The 26,050-nt window shown below is 30.5% G+C and overlaps 3 protein-coding genes across 5 annotated transcripts; 2 read left to right on the forward strand and 1 right to left on the reverse strand.

Moving 5' to 3' along the window:
• The first annotated feature begins 165 nt into the window (after nt 1-165).
• On the forward strand, nt 166-1,367 carry LOC108569599 (low-density lipoprotein receptor-related protein 1B-like). Its single transcript, XM_017931211.1, has 5 exons — nt 166-445; nt 508-650; nt 706-1,003; nt 1,063-1,182; nt 1,246-1,367. The coding sequence occupies exons 1-5, from the start codon at nt 166-168 to the stop codon at nt 1,365-1,367; spliced, it is 963 nt and encodes a 320-aa protein (XP_017786700.1).
• Nucleotides 1,368-1,517: 150 nt separating this feature from the next.
• On the reverse strand, nt 1,518-5,699 carry LOC108569638 (codanin-1). The gene is made up of 9 exons (XM_017931269.1): nt 5,496-5,699; nt 5,338-5,429; nt 4,002-5,277; nt 3,664-3,943; nt 2,510-3,601; nt 2,280-2,446; nt 2,068-2,227; nt 1,755-2,005; nt 1,518-1,699 (listed from the first exon to the last, which is right to left on the reverse strand). The coding sequence occupies exons 1-9, from the start codon at nt 5,580-5,582 to the stop codon at nt 1,565-1,567; spliced, it is 3,540 nt and encodes a 1,179-aa protein (XP_017786758.1). The 5' UTR covers nt 5,583-5,699; the 3' UTR covers nt 1,518-1,564.
• Nucleotides 5,700-7,844: 2,145 nt separating this feature from the next.
• On the forward strand, nt 7,845-25,668 carry LOC108569605 (putative fatty acyl-CoA reductase CG5065). 3 transcript variants are annotated; one of them, XM_017931220.1, is made up of 9 exons: nt 7,845-8,067; nt 17,622-17,843; nt 22,489-22,737; nt 22,973-23,118; nt 23,188-23,297; nt 24,436-24,637; nt 24,689-24,931; nt 24,997-25,254; nt 25,323-25,665. In XM_017931220.1, exons 2-9 carry the CDS (start codon nt 17,622-17,624, stop codon nt 25,414-25,416), a joined length of 1,524 nt encoding a protein of 507 aa, XP_017786709.1. In that variant the 5' UTR covers nt 7,845-8,067; the 3' UTR covers nt 25,417-25,665. The 3 variants fall into 3 exon arrangements, with proteins under 3 accessions (XP_017786709.1, XP_017786710.1, XP_017786708.1); XM_017931221.1 differs by lacking the exon at nt 7,845-8,067 and adding an exon at nt 12,028-12,111 and having other exon boundaries at nt 25,323-25,668; XM_017931219.1 differs by lacking the exon at nt 7,845-8,067 and adding an exon at nt 15,765-15,837 and having other exon boundaries at nt 25,323-25,667.
• Nucleotides 25,669-26,050: the final 382 nt, after the last annotated feature.

Genomic DNA, 26,050 nt, shown 5'->3' on the forward strand with positions numbered 1-26,050 from the left:
GAGGGTTGGCGAAATGCCGAGGGGACAGAGAGGGCGACAGGTGTCAGCTGTCGTCGCCGGCGCCTTCTTCGCACCCTCCTGGAACCGTCTGTGTTTGTATCCAAGTGCCCGACCGGCCGGCGTCGCGTGCCGCTTAACCTACCCTAAGAGCAGAGAGACACCGCGATGATACCGAACACATCCAACGTAGAGCTGACCAAGGTCCACTACTACGAGAGCTTCCGTCGTTGCAGGAACTTGGAACTCGCCACCATCTCCCGCGAGGTCTTCGACAATCAAACCAACTCCATCATCAAACGCAGCATCTTCGGACACCGGTGGGTACTCCAAATCAACGAAGTAGACGCAACCAAAGATTCGAAATGGAAGAGGTACTGCCTGTACGTGTTCGTCTTCATCTGCGTCCTTCTTGCCATCGTATTCGGTGTTTACATCACAATCACAGGTACGAAAAGAAAGAGAAACTGCACAACAAAAAATCCCTTCAACAACTATTTGCATCCACAGAATTCCTGCAAAGGGAAAGACCGAAAATAACGAAGATCTTGAAAATACCAGTGGCCGAAGAAGAGATGAGCGTAGAAGATATTTTAAAGACTTTGAAACGTGAGCCACAAACGACCAAGAAAGAAAACATAATAGAGAAAAGAGTTCGTAATTTATACATTTTGCACTTAATTATAATTAATTTTCTTAAAATTTCAGGCGATTTGTAATTGCGAGGAGAACGAGATCTGCATGAAAGTGCACGAAGCTCAACCACCGCTCTGTCTGAAGATCGCCGATTTCAACGATCCCAGTGGATGCGGTGGACTGTGCATGGTCAATACGCAATTCTGCAAGATTCTGGATAGACACTACCTCGTCTACGAGTGCACCAACAACACGAATACATTGATCTGCAGAGATGGACACTTCAGTTGCGGAGACCTTTGCGTGTCCGAAACCAAACGGTGCGACGGTTTCTTTCATTGCAAAGACAACAGCGACGAATTGAATTGCGGTAACTACAGAAACTTTTCGACTCACATTATTCATATTTCGACTTACGACGATTTCTAGATTGCAATTTACAAACGCACTTTCACTGCGGCAATAACACTTCGTGCATACCCAAGGGGAATAAGTGCGACCGAAAAGTGGATTGCTGGGACGGTTTCGACGAATTCCACTGTCCGAACGGTAAAAGCTCTCAAATTAGTTTCTCTCACTTTGCTTACTTTAACTTACTCATTGTTCTAGCAGAATGCTCGGAAGATGAGGTTCCCTGTCTTCGCAGCGACCAGTGCATATTGAAAACGAAAATCTGCGACGGAAGCCAAGACTGCGAAGATGGATCGGACGAACCGCAAGGGTGTCTTTCATAATGTATAACGAAAGAAAGAAAAAACGAATAAATGCAAATATTTTCAATATTATATATAATTCTTTAAACATATAATAAAAATATGTTGTTCTATATCACAATGAAAAAAAAAATTAATTAAAAATGAGATAATAAAACTTAAAAATGGGTATTTTACATAAAACGACTCAGTCTTAAAAAAAAATAATAATAAAACGTTTAAAAAGATTCCAGATCAGAGCAGAAATCTGAGACGAAGTTCAGGAGGTACGTGAATTTGGCATTGCATTCGGGCAATTTTGAGCATTCGGCAGCGATGTCTCGCACGGAGCTTGACAAACATTTCAGCGAAACCTGAAAGAAAGACTTAGATAACTAAAAGAAATTAATGTATTGAATGTATCCTTACATCGTTCCAGTTCTGCTTGTAGATTGCCAAGTACTGCGTCTCGAAATCACTGCTACAAAGTAGTTTGGTCTTCAGTAAAGTAACGATAAAGGAGACTAGTTTTTCCCAACTCTTGGTCCTTCCTCCTAACATAGACACATTCCTTGGGCAGATTAAGTTCTTGAAGAGATCTTCATTGCTGTTTTTAGATTTCCAAAAGTCGATGTACAATTGCATAACGGTGTTCGTACAGAGATCCGGTAATTTTGCAACTAAATAATAATACATAATATTATTAATTATTAGATTTAAATGGAATATATCGAATACTTACTTAAAATAATGAAGAAATCTAGCAGCATCTTATTTATCATAGAAACTATGGAAATATTCACGTCTTCACGCTGATCCAAACATTGGTTGCATTGATCAATCATGAGAGTGACATCTTCTGTATTAACAGGTGAACCTTCCAAGACATCGATGCACAAATTCTGCAAATAATTAGTTAATTAAAGATATTAAAGAAATTATAAAAAAACTTACTCTTAGTATTTCGACAATTTTAACGGCACTCGGAACCTCCTCGTTATGCACCAAATTATTCCCAGCTGATAACAATTCGCTGCACTTATTTCGATGGCACTCTTCCAGCGCTCCTTCTCTTTTCACGAATTTAGTCAAATACGCGTCGAAATCTTTGCTGAAAACACCTGAAAAAAATAATAAAAATTAAGAATCTTAATAAATAAGTAAAGTAATTGCTTGAAAATTACCAGCATTCAAATGAGCTATTACCCACTGCTGCACTCGATTACGGCACATCCTAATGGCGATTGAAGAACTCACGCTTTTGGTTTGCTTCAATTCCTCGTCGGCCAACAACAGACACACGCTATTCTTTACTTTAGCCTCGATTTGCTTATTGATTTCTTCGTTGCAAGTGAACAACAGATCCTTCAACTTGCTCTGTAGCAATACGTCGCATTTGACTTTTGTCTCGGCCAAAAACTCTTTCGACTCAAATTGTCCATTCTCAGGTCTCGTATTGATTAGCAACTCCTTTAACTCTTCCATCGCGATCTCCTTGTACTTGGGAATTATTACATTGCAGACAGTCTTAACGCAAGCAGAGGCGACGCGCTCGCTAACAAACTCCACTGTTTTCCTCATCGACACCGGCTGCGTGTTCAAGAATGCCTCTTCCAATTGTAATTTAATCTTCTTCTGGCTAACTTGCGCCGGCGATTCCATGGCCGTCACTGGCGTTATATGTTTCACAGTTATTGTTGATTTGCCAGTGCTTGTGTTCTGCAATAATCGTTTAAATTCGCACAAATACGGACAGCAAATGTACAGGGCATCATTGCAAACTACATCGGTTGAATCCAATCCAGCTTGAACTTTCTGTAAAAGGTTTTTCTCGTTTCGCGTACACCAAACGTAGTAGAACTCGCTGGGAAAGTGATTCAGTTCGAACAACCATCCGAGGCAAAGACGGACGAGAAGACCGCTAGGGTTGCTTGGATCCGCGTTATAGAAGATCTCAAATAGCGTATCGAAAAGTTTAACGAAATAGTTGAGACGCAAAGTGGCAGCGGGCAGCATAGATATGTACTTCGTAATCCAAGGAATAGTCAAAATCAGATTTCCGCTGCTTACGGAATCCGCAAGGATCTGTTCCAAATGGAAATGCGGCCGGTACCAATTCCTCATTTCGATATCCGTGCTGATAACTTTATCCTCCTTCGCACCGCTTGCTGTAGAATAAGGCAAGGTTTCGAGGAAACCAAGAAATTTCGCCAATGTTCGTAGAGAGCGCAAGCAAGATACGTAAGAGGTTTTAATTTCCAAATCAACCTGAGATTCTAAAAATCGTAATATTTAGATATCAAACATAACCAGTAATATATATAAATATGAATAATACCTGTTTCTTGTAATCCGTTGCAAGGAAAGTTGCTGTTGGATAATGTAATTACTTCATTCGTCATGGTGTCCTTAAGATGAATATTAAAATTGTGCAAGGAAGCGGTCAATATGAAATCCCTGTAAAACTCTTCGCAATCGAGAAACGCTGGAGGTGAATTAATACCGTTAATTGGTGAAGCTTTCTTCACTAAACGGTTCGTCAATCTATTCAACTTTTCGCTATCGATGTTCGGAATAGTCGACAAAAAAGATAATTGATCTTCGGGTATATTTTCTATCTGCAATGGAAATATGCTTAAATTCCTAATAAATAATAGTAGTTTTGTAAATACTAACGTTGATTTTGCTACAAGCTCCGATTAACTGCGACTTGAAGAGTCTAGAGAAATGCCTGAAATTTGCCTCATCCGAGTGTAAACTGAATAGACTCTTAATTTTTCCACCAAGAGCCATCCCGAAGTTCCAACCTTCAGACAGATGATGCGTTTCCCAGATCCTCAACAACTCGTAAAACAAGTCCCGCTGCTTCCTGAACGCGTGAAAAGAGACTTCGGATGGAAAATTCTGCCTGTTATCCGTCTCAGTTATAAAACACACATTCTGAGTAGCCTCCGCCAATGGTAAACTAATTTCAATCTTGCCCTCGTTGATATCCACTAAAGCCTTGTTCATTTCCGGTGAAATACATTTAAGCCTATCATTATTTATAAGCAGTTTAACAGTCTGCTTGTCCAGCATACCCAGGATATTCACCTGTCGCTCCAATACTTTAATTGCAAAGTAAATTGTATTATGTATGCAACTAAACAAATCATTGTAAGAAACGTAATCGCAATCGCCGTCACGCAACTGCGGTATTTCAGACTCAAATTGTTTGTTTAAAATTAGGGAGAGCACGAAATACAATTCGCTTGTCAAGTTTAAAACTAGATTGTTGTTCAGGCAATAAACGTACATCTCGACTAGCACGTCCAATTGCTTTCGGCAGGTGGCGAGATTTAAATCAGGCAAAACCTCCTTTTTAGCTATTTTCTTCGTCAGGATCACCTTCGGTTCATCAATGACGATCTTCATTCTTTCCACAGCCAGCACACTCCTCTGGTCTTCAGCGTTTTCCGCCGCAATCTCTGGAAACGACTCTTCGGAGAAATTGAAGCTGTTCTCGGTTTTGCCGAAAGAATTGTTGAATTTCAAATTGGTCGGGTTTATTCTGCGATGCCGCCTTCCCTCCTGCGGCTCCGTATTCTCATTTTTCGAACCCTTCTTCTTAGAACTGCTACCGCGTTTCGTTATGAAATCACCCAAGCACAGACTTCTATCTGTTAACGTTATTTTCTTTTGACTCTTTGGAGTAATATTGCAGTTAAGCCGCATATAAATGGGAGACACTGGACTCATACAGGTATTCTCGTTAGTAAATGTACTGTCATTCAAGAGACTCTTGTTTCTGTTTCTTGGTGTGCTACACTTCGGAGATAAATCATTTCTATCATCATGCTGCTCACTGAAGAGAGCAGACCTTCTCTTTGGCTTTTGACTTTCCGGTGTCTCTAATTTCCTTATGGCTTTAGGTGTGTAAATCTTTTTTGGAGTTTCTACTGCATTATTAATACTAAAATACAAAGAAAATTACTATTTATAGTCATTAATTAACAAATATATCTCTACTCACTTTTGAGCATTTTCATGTATCGTATTGAGGAAAAAAGATATGAATTCCCCAATTGAGCAATCAAAGTCGGGGCAATTGGAAGTCTCATCTTTCTACAAATGAATGTATATATAGGTTATGTAAAATCACTGGAGAGAAAATAAACTATTTTTACTTACCTCAAGTAAATTATTCTTAAGCCAGCTGAACAACAGCTGCAGGTCTGTTTCACCGTTTATCACGTTATTTAACAATACTTTTGCCATCGTCGTAAGTCATGGAACGTCCTACTTTTCGTCCGTGCTTTAAATGTTTTAATGTTTAAACTATTTTTTTTCTTTTATTTTGGTTACCAGCTGTTATTGGTGACAACCAGTGACAACTGGTGACAACACGCATAACCAAGAACCGAAAAGCGCGCTTCGATATTACCAACGCGCAAGAACTAAAAAAAGAGATTGGTACAATTTTCAAATATTTAAACTCAATAGTTTGTTTAACAGTGACTGTGTTATATCCACAAAAAAGTCACATTAAAACTCTAAATTACAACTAGCTATCTATAAAATTGGTGTTAATTGTCTTAAGCGTCTATAAAATGGTGTTAATTGCATGATAATTAACATTTAATGTCTTTAGACAATCCATGTACTAAATAATCAATGCTCTTGATTTCAATTTGTCTTGCACCTTAACAAGTATTTAATAAAATCCACTTAATTATTAGAAATGACAATTGCGTATAAACTTTGATTCAATCTGATTTCTACTATTTATTTATGAAACAAGGCCCTTTTACATTGGAGAAACAGTTTGCAAAATACGATTTAAGGATTTGATTTTGTTAAATTTGTCAATACAAATATTATTGCAATGTAAATATTGTTGCATAATTCTTATTTATTTTTTTATTTCTCTTATGTTAACATGTTCAATATTTGTTCTTCATTTTTCATCCTAGGCCTGCTTTCTATTAAAAAAAATTCTTGCATCGCAAATGTTATTGCACAATTATAAAAAAATAAAACATTTTTAATTTGTTCAATTTGTCCATTAATATTTGTGCAATTTTTTTTCTAAGTCTGCTTTTCAATTCATTAAATACTTAAATAAAGAATACATTGCAAATATTGTTGCATAATTTATAACAAAAAAATATTTTTCAAAAACTTTCAGACCATGTCTCTTGTTATTTGTCCAACATAACGTGCAAATGTTGTTCTTCAATTTTTCTTTCTAGGAATGATACTGAAGAAAACAAATGAATCATATCCTTTGAGGAGGATATGTGTTACATGCTCGTTGCATTGAATAAATATTACAATTATTTATTTACGTTGCTTAAATAGTGAAGGTCCAGACAAATATTTGCCATCGACGTATTGATTTTCGTTTCCATTTGTTTTTTTATTCGGACGTCAAAGCTATCATGATATAATGTTGCAATTATATGAAAGGAAGTTGTTTAATTGCGTATTTGTAATTAGATAAATTAAAATAAAAATTCTCAATAAACAATGTAAAGAAATAGCAATTCCTCGTATAGTAATAGATTTTGTTGAATATTTTGGACTGTTTGAAACTGGACTAATCGAGTAACTAAATGCATACAAAAATAAACCGCACAAAAACAGATTTGACAGTATAAAGAAAAAAAAACGATCATTTTTGTATAATTTTTGTTTTTCTCAATTAATCAAGGACAATTTCGCTCTCTGAAAAAAAAAAATCCGAGCGATTGAAGTTCCGCCACTGATCCGGACTGATAGAAACCGCACTATGCGAGGTACTTCTGTTATATAAACACTCGACTGACGCTTTAATGAAGAAGAAAAAAAATTTTGTGAAACAGATTAGAAATATGCATTTTTCAGTGTGTAAATTGCAATGTCAAACGGTTAAATACACAAGAAATGATGGATTTTAAAGGTTAATGCGTTTGTTTATTTTTTCAATTTTTAATGTTAACATTTCTATTTCTATCGTTGCTTTTTGGATATACTGTTAAGTGTTTCAATGTTATTCATTCATTAATGATATTTGCAGTCTTAAAATTCAATGAATTGAATTTATTGGTTTGGTCAAGAAGTTTTGGCAAAAAAAAAACAATTGAGGATGTAACAAAATCGGACGAGTATATTAATTTTTATATGTTAAGTAATTCATCTGATATTTATTCAAGCAATTGTAATGCGATTGCTAATGATGTTTGCAAATTACGAGGAGGAAAATTGGGATGAGAATACGATGGAAATGGCCCTGATTTCCAACAGCAACAAAAAAAAAATAAAGAAATAAAAAAACACAATGGTTAAATCTGAAAATTTTTCTTTTCGCCTCGGAATCGGCTTCCAGGCGACACGCTCAAGAATGCGTGATTGCGTAGACGAATCATTTTGACGCGTCTTCGGTACGCGACCGGCGTTCCCAATGAAGCTTTCCGGCCCCACCAACAACCGCGACCCACCGCTCCACCACGTCTTCCCTTCCAAGCACCTCTTCTTCTAATGCCACTGCTGCCTTTTTTCTTCCACCCACACAGGTGATTCGATTGTATAAAAGTTTACCACTGCGGAGCAATTTCGATTCGTGCTCATATCGCTGTTACTAGTTGTGTCAAATTGTCGTTTACGTGTGATGCAGATTCTTACGTTTATGTGAGACAACGAAGAATATTCAAATTCAACATCTTCTTCCACTCAAAAACATTCCTTTCGCATTCTGTTTTATTTGGGATTTTCTTAATATTCGGTAAGTTTTTCTAACATTTACATACATTTAAATAATATCAACAATTTACAATTAAAAAAAAACCTTAATTTACTTTATGTCTTTACTAAAAACAGATTTCTATAATTGATGTAATAATCATAAATAAAACAATTTAAAAATACAGTGGAACCTCGCTTAACGAGTTTAATCTGTTCCAAAATTTCCGGATTTTTACTTGTATAGTGAAATACACATAATATAATACATAATAATATAATACTTCTCTTCTCAACGTCCCTCGTTATGCGAAACGTCGCTCGTTAAGCGAGTCATTTTTCTTACAATTCTCAGTTTTGCCGAAAGAATTGTTGAATTTCAAATTGGTCGGATTTATTCTACTTAATGTCTTTACTAAATACAGATTTCTATAATTGATGTTATAATCATAAATAAAACAATTTAAAAATACAGTGGAACCTCGCTTAACGAGTTTAATCTGTTCCAAAATTTCCGGATTTTTACTCGTATAGTGAAATACACATAATATAATACATAATAATATAATACTTCTCTTCTCAACGTCACTCGTTATGCGAAACGTCGCTCGTTAAACGAGTCATTTTTCTTACAATTCATTTTCCTTGTTAAGCGAAATGCTCGTTATGCGAGGTGCTCATTAAGCGAGGTTCCACTGTATAGGTAAATTAGAAAAAAAAACTTTGGTTCTAAATGGGATAATACAAATTGTAATATAAATAATAAAAAAAAAGTTATTTTTTTAAAATTTTGATGTTATAAAAATGCAATTAAATTAAATTTAGTTAAGAAAATATAGATTTATATCAGTAATTAAAGCATTGTTAAATACAATAAATAACAATTTTAATAACTATTTTGTTATATAGAAAAGGACCTTCGAAAATTCGTGTATCCGCAAAATAAAAGATATTTATATAACATAGGTGTAAATAAAATGCATACCCGAAACTAATGTAAAAACATATTGACTCTAACGAAAAAAAAAAGAAAAAGTTAAGTAGTCTTAAAACAATAAACAATTTCGCATACATCTTTGATTTTTCTGTACAAAAAAAAAACGATTGTTTTTGTTTTTAAAAACTGATGCAATTTATTTGTTATTCATCATAACCAGTTTATACATGTAATTTTAACATAATTATAATTTTTCAATGATTGATTTTAAATTATACCATAGGTACGTATAATTATGCAATTTTGTCGCATGATCTAAGTGCAGTTTCTTGTTTTGATACCAAGTGACAGCTGTCATTTTACTAACCAGAACGGGATGCGTAGGTTGAGTAAAGTTGAGTGAAGTGAGTGGAGGTTTAAAAGAAGAAGAAGAAGGTTGAGAAACGCTGTTATATAATATGTAACCTATATAATAAATATGTATATTTACAATTAGAATAAGTTTACTAATTGAAAAGGTTGTTGAATATTTTTAATAAGATTTAAAAAATATGCAGTTTCATACTTGAAATTATAATTTCATTAAATTTAAAAGCTTACTGAATAGTAATGCAATACATTAATAAAAATGTGACCTGCTAACCTAAATTGTTGTAGGTATAAAGGTATTGTCACAACGTATTATTTACTAACTGCTAGCAAATACAATTTTATTCTTTAGTTATAATTAAATTGATTTGCATTCGATTTATGAATATTGCATTGCAGTAAGTGTTCAAATGCAGATTTCCTTTTTGGAATCGTATCATCGCTGTGTTTATTGCGCAACGGATATCAGCATATGCAACTAATTTGCTCCGAAGGAATATTAATTTGAGCGAAATAAAAAAAAAAAGCGGAGCACATGTAGACACAGCGTATTGCGATTCCGCACAAAAATCTATTGCGCAACGAAACGATCGCATAATAACAATCGATGTGTGTTGACATTCGTGTGCTCATTGCCTCTGACATACATATTTCCGTCGGCAATGTGTCAACAAAAAATTGACGTTTCAATTGTATTGTAAAAATAGGGTTAAATTATTGTCGTCAGTTTGACGTTTCAATTGTATTTATTTACATGTAATTTGTAAAATAGAGTGATATTTCCAGAAGAAATCAATATTTTTTGGTCGCCACGGTTAAAAAAAAGAAGTTGTTTTAATTGGTCAAATTTAGAAAAAAAATATATATTTCTGATCGTGAGTGTGTCAACAGTTTTGATGTTTGTGTATTTACTTGTAATTTGTAAAATAGGGTGAAATTTATATGAATGGGGTGAAATAAATATGAATTTTCAAATGTATTTATTTGTAATTTATAAAGTAGGGTGAAATTTATATAAAATATGCATTTTCTGGTTGGAATAAATTTGACGTTTGGATATTTATTTGTAATTTGATAAATTAGAGAAAAAATACATTTTCTGGTTGCTGTCATGAAGTTTGAGTTTTTAATTGCATTTGCAATTGGTTAAATAGAGTTATTTTTTTAGAAATGTATCAAATACTTTGAAGAAATATCTTTCAATTCTGTACTAGTCACATTTTCCTTTCATGTCAAATAAATAAGGGCGAATGGTTAAGTCGCCCTAACCACGATTCCGTGGGTGCCGGTTCAAATCCTGGTCAAGCCAAGCCCTTTGTGAGCCCTCTCGGCGCTTACATATGGACCTTCAGCCACGTCGATGGACAATGATAGTGTTAAGGATAGCAGCAGATTCACAGTCAAAGGAAATAGTGGAATCGCCAACCAAATAACAGAATATAATGGTAAAAACTTCCATTGGGAAGTTTACCAAAAAAACAAATGTCATTATATTTAATTAATATATGCATGAACAAGATTGTAAATTAAATATACTATGACATAATAAAAAAAATTCAAATAAATTGTATTGTCAATTTACATCACTTAAAACGCGATAAAGTAATTAAAATACAAAAAAAATAGATTCGCATTAACAATTGATATTTCCAATTTAATTACATTGAAGTAATTAGAATACAATATTATTTACTTATAAAAACATGCAAAATTAATTTAAAATATTCTTAAAAATTTCAACGTTTTATAAAATAATTTATAACAAAACATTTTAAGTAGTTTTTTTTAGAAATTATTTTCATATTAATTAAAAAGTTCTTTTCTTGCATCAGTCTATATTTTTTTCTAAGTTTCGGTTAAGTTTTGTGTTGTTTTTCATGAAATCTGGATATACGAAGACACGAGTTTCTTAAAATTCCATTGTTTACTTGCTTGGGCTTCTAGTTCACTTTTGAACATTCATAATAATCGATTTTATTAACGGTATAATCATTTAACAGTTCCGTTCGGACTTGAAAAGTAGGCTGTTGTATGGAATGTCATATCAAATATTTTCGGAAATTTCGAACTCTAGATTTTTGACAGTTTTTTTTTCATGTTTCTTATATACGTAGCACATTATAAAAATTGGATTTGAATCTAAATAAATCTAGTTGTTTCATTAGTAAGAATTTCAAAGAATGATAATATAAAAGGGCCAAAACATTCTCCAAAATGAAATATACAAAAAAATATTTACAGATCCGAATATGATAATTTTAAATTTGATCAATAACTACAAACAACTACAGTGGAAAGTTACACATTCATAAATCTCATTAATCTTATGTATAATTTCATTATGTGATTTACTTATGTATCTCATTTATTCAATTTTTTTAGCATATTTAGGAATTTCATTATGGGCCGTTTGTGGCCCGCGGTCCATAGTTTGATGATCTACACAAAACGGTCTATACTTTCGTAGATTATAAGTACAGACTTTAGCAGATAGCTTTTTTAATTGAAAACAACAACAAAATTGTAATTATTATATTGAAATTGTATAACTTTAACAAATTATACTTATATCGCAAAAAAAAGATATTTTTATGCGTGGGCGTGTATCGTCATTGTATAATCAGTAAGCTGCGAGTAATATGAATATTGTTGCGCGTGTAATTCGTTAATTCGTTTGCGCCTCTAATAAGGTGTGTTTACCAGAACCGTTTGTTTACGTCTTGTGCTCTTGGATTTTGCAACACTTGTTTTCGTGCAACCGAAGCAATCAATTTCAACAAGGTAATCACTTGAATATTTTTTTTTCCAAATTTATTCATCAATTTAATAGCTTCAGTTTCGGAATATTTGGATTATTATACTATGATTTAAACAAAGAATTTACAAATTCTTTAATTTTTGTAAGATGATGGATTTTAAGTTCCATTTAATCAATTAAGAACTCTTTTTTTATATAAATTCATTAAACTAAAAAAAAAATCTTTATTTTATCACCACACCTTTTCACAAAAGAGGTTAACAGTTGTACACGCAATTATTTTTTCCGGTAAAACGTCACAAAGTTTTGACTCTATGTAATTACTTATTAATACTTGAAATTTTAATAATAAATACGATTTGTTGTATATGAATTTGTTCATATAAATGTTATATAAATTTGCTCATAGTAAATACGTTTTTTTTTTTACTTGTCACCAATGTAAATGACGTTGCTGTCATTTATCAAACAAATCAGTGGCAAAAAATCCATATTCATATATTTAATTGATAGTAATTAAAGTTTATTGCAAATTTATATTGGCAATAAATTTGATGTATTTTACACATTTATGTAAATTTACTCAGATTCAATTGTTTTTTTTATTGGTTTATAAATAATTAATAATTTTTATTTGTTTGAAAAATAATTGACTTTACTGTCATCTGTCTTAAAAAATTATATATGCATTATAATTATTTTAAGATTTAAACACATACAAAAAATACCGGTGGCAATCGCAAGCCCGACAACCGAAACACCGTCAATCAAATTCCCGACGTTCGAAATCCCGACAACCATAATCCCGACTGTATCGAAATTCCGACAACCATAATCCCGACTGTATCAAAATCCCGACTATATTAAAATCCCAACAACCATAAAGTCGGGATTAGCGTAGTGACTTTTAAATTGTTATTAATAATAAATAATAACAATTATTAATCTAATTGTATTTGAGATTATTTCATAATGTTAAGGTTTATTATGAATAATTCAACAAAATCAAATAAATTAATAATAATTTATTGTTATTAATAATAAAAGTGTAGCACAATGTGACTACGCTCCGGAATAATTTAAAAATGTTATTGTAGAAATTTTCAATGCAGTGTGGATTATGGTTGTCGGGATTTTAATATAGTCGGGATTTCGGTTGTCGGGCTTGCGATATAGACCCAAAAAATACACATTTCTAAAAAGTCGCTAACCTCAAATTAACTTTGTCTGTGTTTCAATAATTAATAATCGTTATTTGACTTAAAAAAAAGTGACGTTTCTGTCATCTATCAAAAATAATACATCTACAATCGAAATTAAATATGTGCCATAAATATTGCAAAAAAATAAAATAATTGTTATTAAAATGTAATGCAAAAAATACGAAATACGAAAAAGTCACTAACTTTACATTGATTAATAATTTGTTTCCCAAAAAGAAAGTGACGTCTCTGTCATCTGTCAAAAATAATACATATATAATCGAAATTGAATAAGTGCCATAAATATTTCAAAAAATTAAATAATCCTTAATAATAATAATAATTTATTGGCCAAACATTAATACATAAGAAGAAGCAAAAAAAAAATACAATTTATACATAAATAAATTTTAACATATAATAAAAAAAAAATATATTAATAGGCTGGCCAAAGGGAGAAAAGTCACTAAAATATAATCGAAATTAAATATGTGTAATAAACATACAAAAAAATAATAAATTGTCCTTATTAAAATGTAATACAAAAATTCACAAAATACTCATTTCTGTAAAGACGCTAACTTTATATTGACTTTGTCTGTGTTTGAATAATTCATAATCGTTATTTGTCTCCAAAAAAAATCACGTCGCTGTCATCTGTCAAAAATAAACAAAAATATTATTATAAATTATAACTATTGAAAATAATCAAAATTAAAATTTATTGCGATTAAATATTAAATCTTTTTTATTTTTTGTATCAATAATAAATGATTGTTGTTTGTCTCGAAAAGAAATGAAATTTCTGTTATGTGTCAGAAAAATAAACCAGAACAATAATTCAGTAATATGTATTTAAATTTTCGGCATTATTATTGAGAGAAATTACAACGTGAGTAAAAAAAACATTCGATTAATTATGTGAATAAAAACAAATTGAGACATAAAATATCATAATTAAATTACTAATAACATAATTAAATTAAAGTATTTTTCAAAGAAACAATAAATTGCAATGTTTTTGATGATAGCACGTATTCATAGGATAGGTTTGTCACTGAAAAAACTGACGTTGCTGTCATCTGTCAATAAAAAACAAGAACATTATTGGTGTGAGAATTATAATTAATAAAAACGTGTACTTAGAAAACATTCAATTAATTAAGTGAATAACAAATAACAAATTAAGACATTTATTTTTTTGAATATAAAATACCATAATTAAAATACGTATAATAATTTATTGCATACACAATTTACTGAGGTCAATCAATAATAATAATTTAAAAAAAAAAACAACAATAATAGCAATGTTTTCGATGCTACTATTCATTATAGGTCATTGAAAAAGCTGTCGTTGCTGTCATCTGTCAAAAAAAAATTGACTAAGGTCAATCAAAAATAATAATTGAAAAACAAACAACAATAAAAATGTTATTGTTGCTAGCACGTATTCATAAAGGTAGGACATGTTTGATTGTGTGGTGAAATGGGTCAAACTTGAAAATTTAGTAAATAATTTTGATCATAAAAATAGAAATACTTATATAGGTTACATGATTGTAACAAAAATAATAAATTTAAAAAAATATTTATTGATTTTATACTAATAAAATAAATAAATTCATCTTTTTGTATGCAAGTACTTGATCAAATTTCATAAAATAATAAATTTACTAATTAATTAATTAACACTCAATTAATTGCGTACAGCTGGAAACAATGAATAACAAATTCAATAGAAAATCTGAGAAAAACCTGTGGGGAAACATCTGTCAATAATATTCCATTAATTAAGGCATGACCCACCCACCCAATAATAGTTTTGAAACCACTGATTTTGACTCAGTATAACCTTAAATATCTTACGTCAATTACAAAGCTTAAACGCCAATAATTTTCTTATATTCTGACATAATTTATGAATAATATATTGCGAAACACATTTCTCATATAAACTGTTTAAAAATTATTCAAAAAGGTATAAGAAAAGTTTAAGTTTGTAATTGACGTAAGATATTTGACTTTTCTTTCAGTCCATAGGCGTCCACGAATTTTTTTCTAGCATCAGGCAAACCGATTTGCGCCGTCATTAACGTGTTAAATGTTTAATTACGAATTAAATACAAATTTTATTAAACAATATTCACTTACATCGTATAATAAAATACTTGCATTTCAGTCGACGATCATGTAAAACGTAATATATTTATAAACACATTTAGAATAAATACAGTAGATATTTTTATGAGTATCTAAACTGAGTTTTAAATTTAAACAAATGTCAGTTTGGAAATTGTTATCCGACGGTTAAACCATTTTCGGACGAGCGCGTGCATTAGAATCCTCCCCCCCCCCGCCGCTCGTCCGCAAACCGCACGATCGATTCCGTATTCAAATCGCATTGGCAGTTTTACGAAAAAAGAACGCTCATTGATTCACGCGAAGGACTTTCGCAATGCTAATTGTTACATAAACGTATAAAGAGTGTATGTGTATATGATGTATGTGTGTTTGACGAGCGTTAAAAGTCCGGCTTGGAAAACGGTTGGTCAATTTTGCTGAAAGTGCACACTGCGCGCCTTCTCGATTATTACGACAGTTTTTGTTTGGTGTGTTATAAATAGTCGCTGTATTTCGGTCATACAATATAATTTATGAACGTTTACAACCATCATAACACTGTTTTCTTTTTCAGTTACTGCAAGTAAACAATTACAATTATTACTATGATTTCGCATTAAACACACAACTTCTTGATGTTCTGTCAAAACGAAACCTCTTTTTTAATTACACTTTTATAACAATGTTTTCTTTAAGACGTATTTGAAATGATAAAGAAATGAATTGAATTTTCAATTTAATATAAGTAATACAATTGTATGCAATATTTTTGATTAAAATCTCTAGAGTATTTCGATGTTAGAGTTACTTTTATTCATACATGTTTCTTCCAAATCAGTATTTTTTTACTAAATACATGCCAATATATTTTACATAATCCTCTTGACGTTAAATTTTGTGAAATAGATAATAAATTATATAGAAATTCTATATTTTAAGACATAAAAAAATATTTACTTTTATATTTTTTTTTCCTTAAATATCTTTAATACATAGTTTTGTTATGAGGTTGCGGTATACAATGAATATGAAATTAATCAAAACATTTATAAACTACTTTGCAAGTTAAACGTTCTTTTAACCACATGTTATATAACTTATTATTAATTATAAGATAATATTTTATGATAAACAAAACCAAATTATTGCATACATATCATGATAGTGGTGACAACGGGTACCTCGGTTACTTGATAATAAATACCACTACCAAAAAAAGAATTTACTTGTCCTCTGCCAACGTTAATGAAATAAATGGTAGTGACAGTTATTAACATTCATAATATATATAAAAAAATATATGTGAATACATGCATTCTTTGAAGTTTTATAAAACAATGTAAATAACTTGAATACAAGTTTAAGAAACTCTATTAATTAATATATGATGTTTTTCTAAAGTATAAGAAGAATAATGAATAAGCTAATTCTAAAAACTTAAATGTTTACGAAATTGTACTTATTAATACAGTTAAAGTCGGGGGTTACGAACTAGTTCCATTCCAAAGGGTTGTTCGTAAGTTGATTTTGTTGGTAAGTCGGGGCAATTTTATAAATTTAAAAATATACTTATCTTACCACACTTTATCATGGTTTTTACTTTTATATATGTTAAATTACGTATTACTGACTGCATAAATTTCAATAAATAGATTAAAATAAACATAATACTTACTTACAAATACTTTTCAATGTAGACATCACAATTACCTTGCAACAAGTTTTAGAATTCTGTTCGTAAGTCGGGAATTCGTAAGACGGACGATGAGATGGTTTGTATTCACTTTTCTGTGAAACAACTCTACTAGTTAAAATGTTAATTTTTCTTACAACAATTCTATATTAAATACAAATTAAATTCAATCTAAAACCTAATTAGAAAATAAATCAAATATAGGAATTTCTTGAAAAAGTTTAATTTATTGTACTTCATAATTATGTAATTGAAAAATTGATTTTATTTTACAATTATAATTATATAATTTACTAAATTTTCACTAAGCTGGCGGTTCTTAACTGTTCTTTTTTGGTAATATAATTTCATATTTCATTTAAACCAATTTCCTTTATACTTAGAAAATAGAAAATGTACTGATTGATATGATGATATTTGTATGCAAGCAGAATTAGAAAATTTATTTAATGAAACTTTGCAGATTGATTTATTGTATTGTGTAACTAATGTTGTTTTTGTGTTGTTGTTACAGATGATGGAGCAGGTGAATAATGAAGTGTACGAAAGTCTTTCGACGTTGCAAAAGTTCTACGAAGGGAAGAATATATTTCTGACTGGAGGTACAGGATTCTTGGGCAAAGTGTTGACCGAGAAGCTGCTGAGAAGCACCGGCGTATCCACTATTTACATGTTGGTCAGAGAGAAGAAAGGAAAAGGTGTTCATGCCAGGATCGATGAACTCTTAGACGAAATCGTAAGTTCCATTTCCATTTCATTAATTTATGACATTTTATTACATACAAATACACAATAACTGTTCATAATTTTTTACATTTGAATAAATTTAAGTCTTAATTTCATAAATTATTATTAAATTCTTTCATAAAAAATCAATATTTAATTAAAAACGAGTAATTTTGGTTAGACTTTGTTTAATTTATTAGCATTGAGTCAAAAACCAGGGGATTTTTGTTTGTTGAAAAGAGATCGTCATCAAAATACTTACAAAATGTAAAGAAACTGCATCTGACATTGACATTATATTTAAAAATAAATCAAGTAAGTAAACATATCCGTGAGGCTATGGTCGCCTGTATCACTAAAATCTGATACGAAATGTCATTGGTTCGATTCCCAAAAACCAACAAAAATTGTGGTGGCTGTTAAACCCGAAAGGTGTAGAAAGAGATTTATGTCAATAAATAAATTGATATTATTAATTGATATTATTACAAAAAAGTAAATACATTTTTTTTTTAAATTATTGTTGAACTAAATATATTAATTAATTTAGATTTTCCATTTAGTATTTTTATAGAAATTTCGCTTTTAATTATGATTCTATTAAATTTATAATGAAATATTGATTCAACCTTGAATCTGAAACAGTTCTAAAAATGGTACATTTATAATTTTGGTCACAATTGCTTACTAATTTATAACATACATGTAAATATGGTGATCGTTTTGGAGATGTCTTCTGTCAACCAGATATGTCAACGCAATTTAAATACAAATTGCCTTGTTTTTTTTTATACTTTCAAATTTGGTTGCACATAATCATTTTTATCATGCATGCGATGTTCTCTTTGTTTCGTTTTGTTTTTATGAAACGCTATGATAATTTCAAGTTGCCAAATTCAATCTTAATATCCCCCGACTTATGAACTAGTTTGGTTCAAAAGGATTGTTCGTAAGTTGAATTTGTTCGTAAGTCGGGGGAATTTTAAAAATTTCAAAATATACTTATCTTAGCACACTTTATCATGGTTTTGACTTTTATATATGTTAAATTCCGTATTACAGACTGCATAAATTTGAAAAATTAAAATACTTTTCAATGTAGACATCACAATTATTTAATAAAAAAAACGACAAAATAAACAAATGCAACAAAACATCTTCCAAAAATATTATATTTTATTAAAGAAGTTATCAATTTTTGTTTAGACAGTTAATGTTTTTATCACTGTATATCTCCTTGTAACAAGTTAGAGCTTATAGATTTTTGTTCGTAAGTCTGGGAGTTCGTAAGTCGGAGCATACTTGTATAGATAAATAGGAAATCACAAGATTGTTATGCTTTCAAATTTGAATAAAAATCTAGATGTCACTGCGAATTTAAAAATAAAAAAGGTTTTATTTTCTATTATTTTAGTTCTACTTTCAAGAGAAACATTGAATTTGAAAAATACTTTGAATTTAAACAACGTTATTAAAAAATCTATCAAATATCTTTAGCAATAAATTTCACTTTGAATTATAACAAAATTTATGAAAGTTATGACGTTTTAAGTTGTCAAATTTTTTAGATGTCATGAATTTAGGTTAATAATCAATTCCAACAAGAAAAAAAAATGTTTATGAGAAAAAATATCATTATCAAAAAGTTTAATTATCTAACATTAAGTATTTTCTGACATATATTTAAGAGTTAATATTGATTAAAAAATGAATAGAATAAACAAATAATTACAGTTGACTTCAGTCATCTTTGATCAGTAAACAAAAGTATATTGTTTAATTATAAACCATTTGCATATGCATGTGCAAACCGGAAATGCGTCACCATGTCAATATATAGTCGATGCAAATGTTTCGAAAAAATTTAGGCGGCAAATAAAGAAAATATAAACAGAGGGGGAAAATTGCGTCGCGTTCATGTAATGTTTTCGTGTATTTCCACATCATCGGCTTCGAAATCTCGCGGCGCGTTTCGATTCTTCCGAAGGAGGAAAGTTGCGTCTTCGTCGGCCAATTGGCATGTGCAGCACGTTTGGTCGAGTCGAGTCGATTTGAGCGAGCGAGCGCACTTTGTATTTAAATACGTTTAACAGTGGTATGACATTGTTGGTCAATATGTCCATAAATGCGGACGGCCGCGTACATATTTAATGTACCGTTCGAATTTACACGAATTTCGGCCAATAAATGACACGAAGAAATCGGCCACTTCCTTCAACAGGAAGGAAGGCGCACAACGTAACGTGATTTACGAGTGAAGAAACGACGGGGGAAAAATTCCAATTGTGGATTTAATGGAACCGTGAATATTAATATTCCATTAACTTTGTTCAAACAAAAACATAAAGAAACAAAATAGGCAATTGGTATATTTGGGTACACAGGATGTGTAACTCAAATTGCTTGTAATTAGGTCTAGTTTTTTTTAGTTTAAATTACGTTTTCTTAAGGAAATTCATCAAAAACAATTTATTGTAAATTAATACAAAAATTATAAAAAAAATCAACTAACAAATTATTTATTGATGTAAAAATTACTGGTAATAAGGTCTAGTTTTTGTGAAGTTAAGTATACTTCTGAAAGAAACTCATCTAAATTATAATTAAAACAAAATTTACAAATAAATTCTAAATTATTTAGTTTATTTTATATATAACTTGGTAATCAAGAAAACAGTGAAAATAGTATTTAATAATAATAATAGATTTTTTTTCATGTTACATATTTACTATATTTCTTAAAGATCTTTCATAACAACGTTTTACTTCAAATTAAAACAAAAAATTATAAAAAAAAAAATCAATTGTCAAATTATTTAGGTTAATAAGAAAACAATAAAAAAACTGTCAAATGTTGACGTCTTGTTTATTTTAAACGTCCATTTGTATTTACTATTTTGTTTTTAACAACTAAATGTAAATGTGAAGTCTTAGAAACAAAATCTATAACTGAAAACATTCAGTAAAGTACAACAATTGAAAAGATAATTCTAGAAATCTGTAAATAAGAAAAAAGTGAAAAAAAAGTGTTATATAAGCCAAATTGTCTGGTTATAATAGTATTTTTATTTTGTTTTTCTTGTTAAATTTATTAAAAAAATCAATTGTCGAATTATTTAGGTTAACAGTAAAAAAAACTGTCAAATGTTGACGTCTTTTTTTATTTTATAAAACAAAATCTATAACTGAAAGAGAATACAAATATCAAATTTGACAGTCTATTTTTATACAAAACATTCAGTAATTAAATGTTCGTTTGAAAGCAATAACTAAAGTGAAAACTAACATATTTTTAGCAAATATTTAGTAAAGCTGAAATCTTAGAAAGGAAATTGTAGAAAACTGTATTTTTAAATATTCATATAAAATATTACATAACTAAAGACAACACCAAAATTATACTTGATAATCTATTTTTAACAAACATTCAGTAAAGTTGAAAACTCTACTTTTTAGATTCATTATTATATGTTTGTATGAAAGTGATAAAGAGAAAACCAATATTACACTTGATAATATATTTTTAAAGAATATTAAGTAAAGTTATAATCATAGAAATAAAATTGTAGAAAACTGTAATTTTGTGATTAATTAATTATATTAGAAGTGAAAACAAAGAAAGAAACTTGAAAATGTCTATTTTTAAAGAAGATTGAGTAAATTTAAAACAAATATTCAATAAAGTAGAAATCTTACAAACTAAATTGTAGAAACTGTACATTTTAGATTAATTATTATGAATGTTTATGTGCAAACTTAAAGGAAAAAACATATTACTATTAAATTATTGAATCATTTCAAGTTATTATGCAATTAACTGCCTCATTAAAACAACATAATTCTTTATAGCTTCATGACTATAATACAGTTAATTATCAAGAAGTGTTAAAAATTCGAAATAATTACTTTTCAATTAAAAAAAAACGATGTTTTTATTTTTATATGTACTTGAGTATTTTAATGAACTTTTTGTTAATAAATTGATAACATATGAAATATATATGAAAGGGAAAACCATTACACTTGATAATATATTTTTAAAGAATATTAAGTAAAGTTATAATCATAGAAATAAAATTCTAGAAAACTGTAATTTTGTGATTAATTAATTATATTAGAAGTGAAAACAAAGAAAGAAACTTGAAAATGTGTATTTTTAAATAAGATTGAGTAAATTTAAAACAAATATTCAATAAAGTTGAAATCTTACAAACTAAATTGTAGAAACTGTACATTTTGGATTAATTATTATAAATGTTTATGTGCAAACTTAAAGGAAAAAACATATTACTATTAAATTATTGTGTCATTTCAAGTTATTATGCAATTAACTGCCTCATTAAAACAACATAATTCTTTATAGCTTCATAACTATAATATAGTTAATTATCAAGAAGCGTTAAACATTCGAAATAATTAATTTTCAATTAAAAAAAACGATGTTTTTATTTTTATATGAACTTGAGTATTTTAATGAAATTTTTGTTAATAAACTTATTACATTAAGTGTCTTCTTTTTAAATTATAGAATTATGATAGGAAATTATTGATTTAATAGATAAAATGAAATAACTTTCATAAAATTAATTAAATATACATAAATTCTAGAAGATAAATTACATTACATTACATTTCTTTCTGTTTCTTTCTTTCAGATATTTGACAAAGTTAAACTGTCAAATCAAAAGTATAAGCATAAAGTCATAGGTATTAGCGGCGACTGTTCATTGGCCGGACTTGGTATAAGTCTGAACGACAGGAATATGTTGGAAAGAAACGTGGACATCGTCTTCCACGCTGCCGCCACAGTTCGCTTCGACGAAGACCTGGACTTGGCTTATGCGATCAACGTGAACGGTACGAAACATGTGATAAATTTGTGCAGGAATATGGAAAACCTCAAGGTACAAATAATTACAAATACTAAGAACAAATAGATTTGCGTTTAATTTGTGCAAATTGCTGTCGTCACGCACCTCAAATGAGTATGATTCTTCGGTCTTTGCATAATAATAGAACGCAAATTTATTAATTGTTTGTGAAGGCGACAATCGTAAATAAAGATGTAATAGTTTTGTTTGCGGTTTCGCGCTTTTATTACGCTGGATGTTTAATGATATTTTGAAATTTTACCTTAAGGCCTTCGTGCATGTTTCCACTGCGTATGCAAATTGTCATCTGGCGGAGATTGAGGAGAAATTCTACGAATATCCGGTGAATTATGAGGATGTTGAGGCGATGCTGGATAAGATGAGCAAGGAGGAGATCAAGGAGAGCACGTCAAAGTTAGTGCGAAAGCGATTGATGATATTTGGAGACGCGCACAAATAACACCTACTATATTTTCTGTTAAGAATTTTAGGAAATTGGCCAAACACGTACGCCTTCACGAAAGCCCTGGCCGAAGCCATGATCCAGGACAAAACCAACGGTATGCCCATCGGCGTCTTCAGGCCAGCGATCGGTGAGTGTTTCAGAGCAGTGCTTCTTAATCTTTCAATAGTCGTGGCCACCTTAAAATCCTAAAATATGTACGTAAAATTTTAAAATATTTTCGCAGCCTACTATATAATACGATGTGCCAAATTAATGAGACTTTTGTTTTTGAATACACTTCACTCTTGTTTGTTTCTTTTTGTAGCAAACTTAAATCCTTTGTCAATTCAAGCAAGGTCTAGTTATCGTGGGATGGTGATAAATTTGTATTATAAGGATAATCCACAATTTTCTGCTATCAAGTTCATCAATTGGAAAATATTTTTCAAATTTTTTCAATTACTTTTTGGATATTCTATATCATATCCAAAAAGTAATTAAATAATTTGTATGCTCTTTATCAAATTTACAATTATCTGTAATCATTTGAGAACAATTTGGAAAAAAATCGATTTTATTCTTCGAATCCATTTACGAAGTTTCACTTTCATCACCTCTATTTTATCCAGTTTTCTATATGTTTTGTTGATTTCCTTGCATACTTAAATTTAGTTGATTTTTTTTATTATTTTGAAATATTTGATGGCAATGCAATGAACAAGAAATGCTTTGTCAAGAATTGAATTTATATTTGCTATAGTGTAGAAATTGTTAACCAAGACTTATAAAAAATATTTTGATTTGTAAAGATATAAAAAAACTTAAAAATCTAATATGTAAAATCTTCTAAGAAATGATACCACATCTACATTATCTTTCCCCAATCAAAGACACTTAACGTAACCTATGCCCTAAGTGTTTACTAAACGCTGGTACAGCATTGTGTTGACTACGACACAAAGTAGTTGTTTTCTGGAGGTTCGTTCTTAGATTGTTATCTGTGTATAAGAAACAGAATCATATCCACTTTTTTTTGGACAAACGATGGCACAGGCTCAGAAATATTTCGTGCTTTCATGAGCTACAATAGATTTCTATAAAAAAACATTACTTAACATGAAAACTTTTTTTCTTGTTGTAATACAATCATTTATGCACTCCGTCTGGCAGTAATACATGTGGTGTATAAAATACACCGCGCGAGTAGTACATAGAAATGTCAGTGCGCGAGTAGTTAAAGTTTTTATGTAATCGTGCAAAAATTATTTAATTAATTTGATTTATAGTTGTCTCGACGTACAAAGAACCTTTCCCTTCATGGATCGACAACCTTTACGGACCTACAGGTGCTTGTGCGGCTGTAGCTTCTGGTCTCCTGAAGAGCATGCAGTGCAAGGACAGCGGTATAGCAAACGTGGTACCTGTTGATACCTGCGTCGCAGCTCTACTAGCTTCCGCTTGGGACGTATCCTGTCAAACTAAGGAGAGGTGAGATCTACAGATTGCGTTGGTTTCAATAATTACATATTTATGGTTTAGAATCAAAGAGAACATTCCCATTTACAATTACGTTTCGACAACGGAAAACCCGATAACTTGGTTGGAGTACAACACGTTCAACACGTTCTACGGACACGATTATCCTTTCTTGAAGTCCATCTGGTGCATTAGCTTCAGCACGACGATCAGCGAACACGTGAACGTTGCCAACAGGATCGTTTACCACTTCATCCCTGCCTGCTTCTTGGATGCACTACTTCTAATCAGTGGGCAACGACCAAAGTACGTTCAACTTCTTCGTAAACTCCCTATGAAAATGTAATTGTAAAACTGATTTTTTTTTTCAGATTCATAAAAATGTACCAGAAGGTACACAAGTACACGGCCGTCATCGAGTACTTCTGCACGCGAGATTGGACGTTCACCAACGACAACGTGCAGCAGCTTCACGAGAAAATGGATTCGAAGGATAAACGGATCTTTCCGATGAGCATGAGGGACGTCCATTGGCGAGACTACTTCAAAACATACGTGCTCGGTATTCGACAGTACGTGATGAAGGAGTCCGAAGAATCGTTACCCGAAAGCAGAACCAGAATGTACAGGTAAATTAAACTCGTTTATTTTGATCTAATTCAATTAAAATAAATCTAAAAACAAATAACAATTTCAGATTGGAGCTCCTCAATAAGACGATAAAATTCGTGATTTACTACATCATTGCCAGTGTCGCGTGGAGCTTAATAGCTAGTGTATTTTCGAGATAAACCGAGCATCCAATGAGCAAGCTTTGCTTAGGAACAAATTGACACTATGTAGTAGATAGAAGGAATATTAAGATTTAGGTGTGTAGGTTGCGTTGCGTTGGAAACGCGGTGTTGTTGATTTTATTTTACAATGTACCAAATATTATTATTTTTGATTACTCCTTTTTTTTTATTATAGATATATAAATATATTTTGTATTTTATATTTTATATGTACACCAGTACCGAAATTCGATAAAGCTCTGTTTATTTTTGTATTTGAATAGATATAGATATGTATTCTTCACGTGTTTATTGTTGATATTGTTATTTGAAGACGGAATTACTTTTGTCGTCTGTTGTCTTAACTATGTATTACATTTGTTTGTTGTATAATAAATATATTTCTTCTTTTTTGTTATTGAAAATTTATAGATTTAATGTTGACTTCATTTAAAGATTTAACTGAATCTGATGAAAACTATCATTCATATTAGATAGATTATTGTTTTCTGTTTAATATACATATTTTATGAATTGATTAACATGAGTCGTTATCAAGTAATTAAATAAAACATGCAGACATGAAAAAAACATGAAATATATCATCAATACTTATTATTATATAACAATAATTACATCAAAAGATGCGCAA

This window comes from Nicrophorus vespilloides, unplaced genomic scaffold (genome assembly GCF_001412225.1).
Source record: "Nicrophorus vespilloides isolate i.1.1-1 unplaced genomic scaffold, Nicve_v1.0, whole genome shotgun sequence".
Classification (NCBI taxonomy): Eukaryota; Metazoa; Arthropoda; class Insecta; order Coleoptera; family Silphidae; genus Nicrophorus; species Nicrophorus vespilloides.

What these genes read in the sequence shown, in the direction of transcription:
- LOC108569599 (XM_017931211.1), top strand. Translation starts at nt 166, where the DNA reads ATGATACCGAACACATCCAACGTAGAGCTGACCAAGGTCCACTACTAC. An exon ending in AAAACATAATAGAGAAAAGA is followed by an intron (nt 651 to 705) that starts GTTCGTAATTTA and finishes TTAAAATTTCAG; the next exon opens with GCGATTTGTAATTGCGAGGA. An exon ending in CAGCGACGAATTGAATTGCG is followed by an intron (nt 1,004 to 1,062) that starts GTAACTACAGAA and finishes GACGATTTCTAG; the next exon opens with ATTGCAATTTACAAACGCAC.
- LOC108569638 (XM_017931269.1), bottom strand. Translation starts at nt 5,582, where the DNA reads ATGGCAAAAGTATTGTTAAATAACGTGATAAACGGTGAAACAGACCTG. An exon ending in TTAAGAATAATTTACTTGAG is followed by an intron (nt 5,430 to 5,495) that starts GTAAGTAAAAAT and finishes ATTCATTTGTAG; the next exon opens with AAAGATGAGACTTCCAATTG. An exon ending in AGATTTCTTCATTATTTTAA is followed by an intron (nt 2,006 to 2,067) that starts GTAAGTATTCGA and finishes ATTATTATTTAG; the next exon opens with TTGCAAAATTACCGGATCTC.
- LOC108569605 (XM_017931219.1), top strand. Translation starts at nt 15,790, where the DNA reads ATGATGTATGTGTGTTTGACGAGCGTTAAAAGTCCGGCTTGGAAAACG. An exon ending in GGAATATGGAAAACCTCAAG is followed by an intron (nt 22,738 to 22,972) that starts GTACAAATAATT and finishes TTTTACCTTAAG; the next exon opens with GCCTTCGTGCATGTTTCCAC. An exon ending in CGTCTTCAGGCCAGCGATCG is followed by an intron (nt 23,298 to 24,435) that starts GTGAGTGTTTCA and finishes TTTGATTTATAG; the next exon opens with TTGTCTCGACGTACAAAGAA.